We start from the raw sequence: 11,473 nt of genomic DNA, 5'->3' as shown, positions 1-11,473 counted from the left end.
AATACGTCTATTATAATAATTATATTAGGAGTTGTTATCTACATATATATTTGTTTTTGTTTTCATATGCTTAATTCATATCTATTAGACTTTAGGTATTATGTATAGCGATTAACAATAAACAAAACACGGATTTTGATCATAAACAATAAAAATAGATAAAATATTCTGTAGATATACATATAACAATCTGCACTACTCCTCACATTAACACCATTTTTTAAAAATAGTATATATTTTTTTTTAATTAAAAAATATAAATTTCATAAACTGCCAACTGGTGTTATAATTCTTTAATTAAAAAACTACAGATTAAATACAAAACTAGTAAATTCTATATTTCTATACAAGATTGGATTAACGGTTACGTACGCTATACTAAAGTCTAAACCCGTTATTTATTCAGGAAAAAGTTATTTAAGTTAAAATGAAAACCCAAGGTTGGTTTACGAGATGAAAAACTAACTACGACACTTCAAAACCGTTATTTATTCAAAATTCTATAATTATTTTGCTTTTAAATGCTCGCTGAATATGTATAGTTAATGTAATTTTATACTCCATAATAAGAATAGTTATAAAATAAAATAAATCAAATAGAAATTTACACAATTATCCAAAATTTGATACAATTTACACACAATTTTTTGCTTGTTATCATATATTCATAATTGTTCGATAATATTATAATAATCTTACCATAAATTAGCGCAGACAATTCAATGAAAATTCCAAACAATGTATACATGGCATATGCTTGTGAATTATAGGCATCCTCCAAGTCTGACGAAAACAAACAAATGATATTCGAGAGGAAAGTGTAGCGAAGAAATATTTGGACCAAAAAGAAATGAAGCACGGTACGACGACGTTCAATATTTATAGTTAGGTATAGCCCACATAACTTAAAAAACAACTATTAACTCATTTAATACGCCTGTCATCAATTAATACAGTACGCTAATACAACTCACAGTCTACACAAAAACAGAACCGACTCAACAATAGAAATGCAATATTAGGTATAACACAAGTTAAAATTGTCCAATAATAACTATTTTTTAGATTACAATTCTGTTCATGTTTAATTAGGTAGGTCACAAAAAATAAATAGTTCATCAAATATCAAATTTGACATTACTTAAACTTCTGTTAATAATATTCAGAAAAAATAAAGGGTTGTATCTGTTTTGGAATAATTTTTATGTTTTATAAATATAATATCGTAGTACCATAATGAAGTAAAAAACTCTCAAGGGGCGCCATATTAATTTGTATGAGTAAAAACTAATTATTTGAACAAAAAATGTGTTTAAAGTAAATAAACTCCAGATTTAGACGACTAAGCAAAACATTTAATAATATAAAAATAACTCATCGAAAATAACAGCACATTTGATAATTTAAAATAAAATAAATCGTTAAACAAAAAGTAAACATAATTATTAACTGTAAATTTTTAAAATAAAATTAAGTGTATTATAAGTAATAATTAATCTTTATCGGCAGTGACTTTCAATATACTCCTTAAGAAACTTACACTTCTATCACAAACTAATGCAATGTGCTGACGTTGAGCTGTGTCTTTGCTCAACACTCCTTTGGCTATTGACCACTTATTTTTTCTTGGATCATACACTTCAGAAGTATTCAATATCATTCTAGATCCATCAAAAATAGCTCCGCTGATTCCGCCAATTACGTAAATTTGTCCATTCAGAACACCACCCGCTAAACAATAATGTATAACAAAAGCAAACTATTAAGAAAAACGTTTTAAAAATTAGTTATAAGCTCAACAGCGATTGACAAAAAATGTTAAAATTAAACAAATCATAATGGGGTCGAGGGACAGTCACAGTTCTTGTTGTGGTCGATAGAGATGCTACTCGGGGAAATCGATTGAGTAGAAAAAAAATTACAATGGGTACAGACATTAAAAAAAACTTATTATAAAATTAATACTTCTCAGTTCCGCTTTGATATCTATTACCAACTAAAAGCTTATTATTACCAGGGGCGTATTTAGATATTTTTTGGGGGAGGGGGCTAAGGCACTAACTCCTAATAAAAACTTGACAATATTAAACTTCTACAACTCACACCATATAGGCCCATAGGCAGAATAAAAAAAATTCGGAGGGGGGGGGGGCTGGAGCCATAAATATACACCTGATTATTACATTGATACTTTAAAAAATGGCATACATGCATATGATCTGCCGTACTGCATATCCGCAGTAGATTTCCATGAATTTGTCGACGTGTCAAATACATCAACCGATTTTGAACAACTTCCGCCAACCCAACCACCGATCACATAAATTTTTTTGTCCAAAAAACAAATGAATGGACCGTCTCTACATATTGGCATTGAAGGAATTGGTGACCAAGTATTAGACTTTGGATCGTAGCGTTCGCCGGATGTAAAAATACCAATCCCATGACCACCGACCTATTTATTTAAATACTATTAAAGTAAATCCGCATTATAATAGTGTTTATAATAAAAGGTATAATATAAAAAAACAACTATGCTAGAAATAAAGAATACTATATACTCTAGGTAAAAAAAGAAAAATCTGAACGTATTATTCAATACTATATTATTAAATTTAAGTAGTTAGTCAAGTTAAGGAAGTACAGTATTGGAAAACTTGACCTCTATTATCAGGTCACAGGTTAAGACTGGACCAGGTTTATTTGTGTCGTTAACGCCCGCCCCCCTCCCCGCAAAAAATAGTTATCACAATACACAATATTAAACACTAGATCGTATAGAATTTAGATAAAATAAAACTTAACCCTTTCGTTCCTGAGATTTTTTTTTTTTCGAAAAAAGAATCAACAGGTTTTTTACGTATCGGACTGATATTGATTATCAATATAGCTGTGTCGATTTTTTTTATCATCAATCTATACTAGAACTTGTGTTTAAAGACATTTTTGATAATGATAGTACGTTGTTAATATTTTATTCGATTTTTAAAGTTAAATCCTCGAACGAGGATGTCAGTAACGAAAGGGTTAAGCTCCCCCTTTCAAACCTGAAACCCCTTACAGAAAATTGTACATTATGCATACCGTTAACCGTAAAGAGGGGGCTTATAATAAAGCTAATAAGAATTAAGATATTATACATCAAGCAAGTTTGGTAAGTGTTATTTATAACCTTACCACGTATATATAATCATTAATAACACCAATTCCAAATGATTCTCGACCATGTACCATCCGTCGTATACAATGCCACTTTTCGGTACACATGTCATAGTACTCACCACCTCGCTGTCCTTCTTTATCTACTTTTTTACAACCGCCAATCTATAAACAGTTAACAATTATTTAAAATAATAATAAATTAAGATAATATTAAAAAAGTTAAATCAAATTTTATATGAAAAAACTAGGTTACTTATTTTACCGCGACATCGTAACTCACACCTATAGAGGAACTTTAATACTTAAATATAAGAGAAATGATTCAAATTTAGGAAATTAGAGTAGCGTCTTAGATGGTGTAAGTCATAGGTAGTAGCTAACAAGTACAAGTAGGAAGTTAAGGAAAAAAATAGTGCGTATAAGAACCTAGATCGATAGGAATACTCGATAGACCGAAAGAGATGGGTATACTAATACATTATGTCGTACTCTGGGAAGATTTGAAGATGAAATGGAATTGAAGCAATATTGGATAAGAACAAAAAAATATGAAAACTAAGATTGGGAAGTAATAACAAATATTACAGAGTTATAGCACAATAGCAGTAACAGTAGTAAACTTGGTGTTAGCGATAGCCAATAGGTTTAGTGAATATTGTAAATGCATAAGCGGATAAGCCACAGATTGACAAATGGGGTGTGAGAGAACTTAAAAAGAATGTTAGATAGAACTAGACGAGGTTGTACAAGCGTACAATACCTAACAACAAAAGAATGGTGGTTAGAGGAGAATAAATGGACACGAAGAAAAGGAACCGAAAAAGCGCCTTTGGTTTACGAGAGAAAATTTTAGATTGTGCAAATGATTTGGCAGTAATGAATACATTATTTAGGAAGATAGAAATACATATAGGTTATGTTTTTTTTGGTTCAAGTAGTAAGAAAAATACAATTTGTACCCAATCCCGTCATCATTTGTATTAAATAAAGTGAAGAAGAAAAAGATTTGTACAATTCGGCATTATAATATAAATTGACGCTTTTTTATGAAGCATTGTACAGTGTACTTAAAATTAATCATTTGCTACACACCACATACAACCGGTTACCAAACTGAACAACTCCAGGATCGTATCGCCTACAGTTCATATCGGTCATATGATTCCATCGAGCGCTTTGGGAGTCAAAAACTCTAACAGTCTTTATAGCGTCATCATTTAAATTTCTTCCACCTATAGCCAATAACGAGCAGTTATCAAGTACATAATATGTTGGCCCCATAAATGGTGGTTTCCAAGTAGTCCGATGCTTTATCCACTGACATGTCGCATAATCATACCATTCGACGTAGCTGGTAGGGTAATCTGCATAGTTGCAATAATTGTCAGCAATCACCACCAGGCACTGAACAAAATACAAATTATACTAAAATGTGTAAACAATGATACTAGTTGAATAATTTGAACATTATAGATATGATTAGATATTAATAAACTAGTGTAGATTCCTATAGGAATTGTGTAAAAAAACTATACGATAAAAAACATAGATATATGTGTATATTTAGATACCAAAAATATGTTCTTAAAAAAATATATATATGTATATATACAAATACAAAATTTCACAAATAAAATATAAACATTAAATAAATATATCAAATCAATTTTTACAAAAAAAATCTTTTATAATTGTAGAATTTGTGTTACAAATGAAAAGTGAGAAAATCTTGGAACAATTCAAGTCAATATCCAAAATATTCCATTTATTGTGTGCTGGATCATAAACCTCAACAGAATTTAAAAAATCTTTATTTGAACTGTGACCATATTTATTTATTTTAGATTTACCACCAATTACATATACTCGACCGTTAAGTGAGATTGCACCTACGGACAATTTAAAGACCACCAATTTATTTATATATTATAATGTAATAAATAATAATTCATTTATCTTACTTGCATCAAATCTACCAATATTCATATCGACTACAGATGACCATGTATTGGTCTTTAAGTTAAACGTATCAACACATTTAAATACTTTGCCATTTTTTATACCTCCTGCAACATACATAATATTATTCAAAACACAAATAGAAGAATTGTATACTTTATGGTGTAAATTATTGAATTTTAAACGACTCCAAAGATTTAATTCTGGATTGTAACACTCGGTAATGATATCTTGACTGATGCCGTTAGTTTTCTCAATCTAATAAATAAAAAGTAATAATGTTAAGCAGCAAAAGTATTATAGAAAATTAAAAATAATAATTATAACATTTTTTTCTCTGTGTTAAGAAAAAGTTTGTGGCTGCACTTATTTTTAGATAACCACATATTATACAAATAGATATCTCCAGAATTAATAATACATTAGGATTAAATAAATAATAAATAATTAGTTTTGCATAATAAAGTTATGTTATAAAACTGTATACTAACAGGATATATCAATCCATTTATTACAAACAAATTAAAATCTGATCTTTTAGTATGCATACGTCTAACAGAATACCACTTTTTAGTATCCAAATCAAAATATTCCCCATTGCAGAGTACCGATTCATCATATATTTTTTTCTGGCCTCCAAACTAAAATAATAAAACAAGTATTATCATTATCTTCACTGAGCCTAGGCACTAAATAGTTAAAGAGGTAAAAGTTAAGTTAGATGTTAGTTTTATCAGCAAATTTTAATTCAATTAATTACTTAATCTATAAACTAACTATACAATTTAAATAGTTGTAATTTTGTAAGAACACATTTTAGTATGGGTTTTTTTTGTAGAAAATTAATAAGATAAATATAACAAAACGGACACTAATCAAATTATAAAAATTAAAAACAGTTAGGTTGATTTTGTCAAAGAAACTTCTACATTTGTTTTAATCTAAGTGTTAAAATAAAAAAATTTTAGGTTTGAGTAAATTAAAAGTAGAACACAAAACAAATATTGTATTAATCATTATGTAAAATTAAATAGCTTTTGATAAAAATAAAATGTTTTATTTATTTAGCTTTTAAAATAGTTTTAAATAAAACATGGCAATATACATATTATGATCATGTAAAACACCCTTTTAGGGATAGTGGGCAACAATTAAAACAAAGAATAGGTATAGGTTCTACTTTGGAAGTAAATTATGATAATATTTTTTGAAGTTTCATAAACTTTTTGAAATTAACATAAATGAAATACAATTTTGTTATTATTAAACTTTTTTCTATCTCAGTAATTTTGCTCACTAACATAAACTAAGTTACTTTACCGAACAACTAGTTTTTGTTTATTCCAAGTAGGTAATCTATCCAATTATAACTAGTGATGATTGAGGCTGGGCGTTGGTTAATATTTTAGACCAACTAGTAGATAAACAAATTGATTAACTTGCCTAGCCTCGTTCATCACTACATCTAATTTTTGACATCAATTAATAATTATAAAATATAAAAATACCACATAGATGCAATTTTTAAACAGCACAACTCCAGGCCTTATCCGTCTGCATTTCATTTCGGGCAGTTCGTCCCAACTATTGGTTTGTACATTAAACTCGCCAAAAGATTTCAACCCTCGATTATCTTCGTTTTCTTGACCACCTACGGCAAACAATCGACTTCCATTTACCATGACAAGAGTCGATTCATTCCAAGGTACTGTCAAGTTGGACGGATAAGACAGCCATTGATGAATAATTGGATCAAACCATTTAATATGGAACGATGTAATATCAGTTAAATTGTTACTACTGCATAAAACTACAATAGACTAAGGCAAAAAAAAAAACTGTTCACAACACAGTAAAATAACAATATAACAGATTATACTTATCAAACCCCTACATTAATTGTACACTATGAACTATGTTACAAATTATTCTCAATAAAGTGTAATGATATCTAAAACCAACAACTAAAAGTTAACTCCTAATTATAGTTAATTATTTAATTTATTTAAACATACAAATTGAGTAATTAATAAAATACTATTTATCTATTAATGTAGGTAGTTAATAATTTATTAGTATTTGTGTAACAATCAAATATTTTATCTAGATGGAAGTAAACTGTTAAGAAAATACTTTGTAGCTTTTACCTTTATTAAGGGTTTACGTTGCAAAGTGTCATCAAAAATTGATGACTTTCCTTCAATAATTTGATGATGCCAAGTCTCATAAAAATAGGACACAACTATAAAAAACATTAAAATAAATAAAATTAAAATTATTTAAAATTTTTTTTTTTGCAAAATATCTACATACAGGGTCATATTTAGACAATTTGCCACCGAAGGAATAAAAAAAATTGCTGTCCCATATTATTAAATTAAAAAACAAATTATTTTATTTTAATTTTAAAATTTTGAGTTTGGGCCCAATTTTTCTGGGAGTTTTCTTCAACTAGCAAGTCTATAAAATAGAAATCATACAGAAATATCACAAAAGGTTTTACTTTCCCCTTAAAAATTGAGAAAAATCTATATGATTATTTAATAGATTTTACCTACCAGTTTTCTAAAGGTTTGCATTAAGAATTGTTTAGAAAGTTATTTTATGACTTTTAGTCATAATAATATCTGAAAACCTGTGACCTCCCCAACTCCAAAATTCCTTAATCCTACCTTAGTGGCTTTATTATTATTATAACTAAAAATATATACGCCGCTTTATGTATGACCTCACACAGCGGTACTTTTTGTTCATTTTAAATTAAGATACCTAACACCACCTAGTGTTTGTACTATATATTTACTTATATAAAATAATTAATATACAATTTACCAGCTCATAATTTTGTTGTTGTTGAGAGCACATTAATATATAGTTGGAATAACTAAATAATTAACTAAACATTTAGTTGGCCAAACTTTTTATTTAGTTAACCATACATTGATTGTTTTAATTAATTATAGTTGGGTTAACTAGGTTTTATTTTTACCCGTGACCCCCCTCAAATTTAGGGGCTACATATAATTCTGTGTACCAGAGTTGTATAAATATTATTCATAAATAAATTACCTAGATTATTCACAAAAAAAAAAACATGGGCATTTGGATACTTAATATAAAAAATAATATAATAAGAATAACAGAAATAATTTATTATTTTTAAGTTAAAATAATAATATACTTGCAGTTTGGGTTTGAATAAATTATTGGTTCCGATTTAATTATGTTTTTAAGATATTCAGATGATAGAAGTGAAAACCGGACATAACGTAATAAATTAGGTAAGTCCTTTAAACGTGTTTCTTCAACAAATTTAACCCAATTAATTACAGCTGAGCATACCTATAAATAGCGAAAGGTTACAATATGAAGTTAATAGACAAATACTGTTTTAAAGTTAAAATAATTACAGTTTCTTCCTTAGCACATAAATTATCATTTGCTATAAGATATTCAATTTGATGATGTGGAGAATTTAGAAATGATGATGTAGTGGCTAAAAATCTAAAAATATTAAAAATTTTAATTATGTGAGAAAATTTCTAAACAAAATTATAGTACTCGAAATGATCCATGGCATATGACATGCAGAACTTTTGCAAATCGTTCAAATTATAATCATCAGCAATTTTCATTATGTGCATACAATTTTCTGGAGTAGTCAAATTTTTTAAATTTTCCTCACATGATTGACAAACATCATCCAGTAACATAAAATTTGAAGCTACTAACAAATTCTAAAATGTTTAAAAAAAAAAAATTAAATGTCATGTAGATTATTTATTAAAAAGAAGGTTCAACGTTTTATACCTTAAACCTGGATCATGTTTAATGCATAAAAAACTATATTGTCAAAATTGGAAAAATTGTCTTTAAAATGTGTAATATAACTGTCATAATTATAAAAATATTGTAATCATAATTACTTAAAAAACTTCACTTTATGATAAAAAAAAATATCAACATACTAACCTCAACATTTTGTTCTGTAATGACTAACTGCGAAGTATAAATAAAACTAATGATATCGTCTAAAACATCATTAGGTATATGCTTGATAATAACTTCATATAAGTTGCTTTCCTTGAATGTACCGCTAAACATTCGTTCAAAATATTCACAGTTTGAAGATAAAACATTTTTATGAGCCCAAATTTCTTTGCTATCTTCTGTGATTAATTTTACATCGCAAAATTGTTTTTCTCTGTAATTATGGTTAAGAAAATTATTTTCCCCTTGTTAATTATTATTTGTAAAATAGAATAATTACTTTCGCAAAAGATTTAACTTGAGCAGAAAGTTGGGAGTTCTTTCTTTGTATGCTTTAAATGTATATTTATCACTATAAATAAGTTCACAGCTCATGCAATCATTTTTTAAACATTTCCTAAAAAAAATACAATTTCAATAAGCATATATAATTAATAAATGATAATTATAATAATAATTACAGTTCATAGGAAAAAAATCAAAAAAATGATTTTAGAATAATAATGTGAAGGGCAATCATGTGGAACAGTGGTTAGCAGCAGTTACTTGGCGCATACATTTAACTTGAGACTGTATAATTTGGGGAATTTGACTTTGGTTGCTTTGAGTTTGGTGTTTTTAAATTGAAAACTGTCTCAAGTTGTAGCATTTGACTGCACCTATTTCAACAGGCCATGTATACTGCACACTTAACTCTTACAGCCCAAACTCAAAGAATACTACAAACAAAATGGTAAATAATAATATTATCTAACGCTCACCTCAAACGTTTCGACGGCGACGATTTAAATTGAGCTTCGTTGGCCGTGTCTTCTAGTTTGGCACGGTCAACGTCGAAATTTCCAAGCAATCCATTGTCCTTTGCTTTACGCTTTTTTTTGTTCGTTAGCGACTTCCACTTCCAGGCTTCTCTGGCCACTATTAGAATAGTGTAGCCCGTAAAAAATCCGAACAAAAAAAGCAACACCATGACTACGTTAGCGATTGTTGTTTGCGAAGTGTGAACGAAATACGAATTCACGAATACCGATTAGGTACCGAATACTTGTAGAAACGTCCCCTTGTCTTATCTTAACGACAAGCAGCATTGCCTGCATTGTTATTATCGTATCAAAATAAACGCGCGCGCGCTGCGGTATAAATAAAACAACGACGTTTATTAAATATAATATATTAATAGGTACGGCTAAATATAAAGACCAAAATTGAAAACACAGGCACACCGCAGTATAATACAACAGGTACATTCCTCACCAATCACCCTGGGTTATGGGTGCCGTTTACTTTTACTTACTCTCACTCTTACTGAATTACTCTTACTGTAAGTAGTAGGTATTATTAGTAATTTTGATGAAAGGATATGTCATTGCCAAAATGTTGTCCTCGTCCATTTCCACTATAAGTGTTTTAGCGCTAAAACCATCACGCCGTTCTACGTAGTCAGGTTTAGCGAAACCGTTTATACGCTAGAAAATTTAGGGTATTGACGTCATGTAATACATTCATGTCAGTAACAGTCAAAAGTGTACACTGTACCTACCGGGTTTACCTACTAAGTACTAGAAACGCTCAAAACTGCAAACTCAAGTATTTTTATTCTTTTTTTTTTTTATTGCATAACCGAGCAAATTGTTGTCCACTGCTGAAACGTGTCCTACGACTTAAGATGATCTAAGAAAAATGGCCCGGTCGGACAGCTAAAATTAAGAAGTTATTCCTTTCATAATTTTTTTTTTTATAATTTAGCCAAAATATTATGTTCATTGTTTATAACGCAATCCGCATCGGCATAACCCCTTATAGCACATTAACAGTCAACATGATTTACACATGTGGACAGTATTTTAAATAACTACATCGACCATTGTCCGTCAGTCGATATTCATATTGTTATAATTGTTATTTATTTCAGTTAGTCTCTCGGAATTTGTTCGCTCGAAAATTGAAATTAATTTGTTGAGTTAAGAATGTTGTACTTTATTTTCATTATTTAATTTGTAAACAATAACATTTAAGAACATAATTATAACATTTACAAAATACCGTACCGAACAAAATGTCGATAAAATACAGTTAATAATTATATTGTTCTAAATTTCTACAAATGTAAAATAATAAATAAATAGTTTAAACAAAAATGTCGTGATTTCTCGCATCAAAGTACCCGGGATAGCATAAACTGAAACAAGAAAAGCTCGTTTATCATTAATAGTTTTTTATAGTTTATGTTTGTTCAAATATAATAAATCAGATAAAATAGTACTAAAAAATATAAAAAAAATATAATAATAACCCTATAGGTAGTTACCAAGTTGTATATTGTCGCGTTACAAAAAAAAAAACCACGCAAATATGCGACAGT

At 28.6% G+C, this 11,473-nt stretch overlaps 1 protein-coding gene across 3 annotated transcripts; it reads right to left on the bottom strand.

Moving 5' to 3' along the window:
• Positions 1–1,398: 1,398 nt before the first annotated feature.
• LOC126835473 (kelch-like protein 3) lies at positions 1,399–10,544 on the bottom strand. 3 transcript variants are annotated; one of them, XM_050568091.1, is made up of 11 exons: positions 9,873–10,544; positions 9,392–9,508; positions 9,094–9,325; positions 8,683–8,858; positions 8,532–8,625; positions 8,307–8,463; positions 7,269–7,363; positions 4,255–4,566; positions 3,178–3,324; positions 2,209–2,455; positions 1,399–1,731 (listed from the first exon to the last, which is right to left on the bottom strand). In XM_050568091.1, the coding sequence occupies exons 1-11, from the start codon at positions 10,079–10,081 to the stop codon at positions 1,493–1,495; spliced, it is 2,025 nt and encodes a 674-aa protein (XP_050424048.1). In that variant the 5' UTR covers positions 10,082–10,544; the 3' UTR covers positions 1,399–1,492. The 3 variants fall into 3 exon arrangements, with proteins under 3 accessions (XP_050424048.1, XP_050424050.1, XP_050424051.1); XM_050568093.1 differs by lacking the exon at positions 2,209–2,455 and having other exon boundaries at positions 1,603–1,731; positions 9,873–10,537; XM_050568094.1 differs by lacking the exons at positions 1,399–1,731; positions 2,209–2,455; positions 3,178–3,324; positions 4,255–4,566 and adding exons at positions 5,122–5,228; positions 5,613–5,762; positions 6,630–6,941 and having other exon boundaries at positions 9,873–10,483.
• Positions 10,545–11,473: the final 929 nt, after the last annotated feature.

Source organism: Adelges cooleyi, unplaced genomic scaffold, assembly GCF_023614345.1.
Source record: "Adelges cooleyi isolate 19-005CV unplaced genomic scaffold, UGA_ACOO_1.1 ACOO_flye_CR_arks_rails_tigmint_CR_PRNA_23, whole genome shotgun sequence".
NCBI classification, from domain to species: domain Eukaryota; kingdom Metazoa; phylum Arthropoda; class Insecta; order Hemiptera; family Adelgidae; genus Adelges; species Adelges cooleyi.
The sequence above is the reverse complement of the archived record's forward strand: the minus strand, read 5'-3'. Positions and strand labels throughout refer to the sequence as shown.

Coding starts and splice junctions, on each gene's coding strand:
- LOC126835473 (XM_050568091.1), bottom strand. CDS start 10,081: ATGGTGTTGCTTTTTTTGTTCGGATTTTTTACGGGCTACACTATTCTA. Junction 9,326..9,391: donor AAGTTAAATCTTTTGCGAAA/GTAATTATTCTA, acceptor CCATAATTACAG/AGAAAAACAATTTTGCGATG. Junction 2,456..3,177: donor TTAATGATTATATATACGTG/GTAAGGTTATAA, acceptor TTAAATAAATAG/GTCGGTGGTCATGGGATTGG.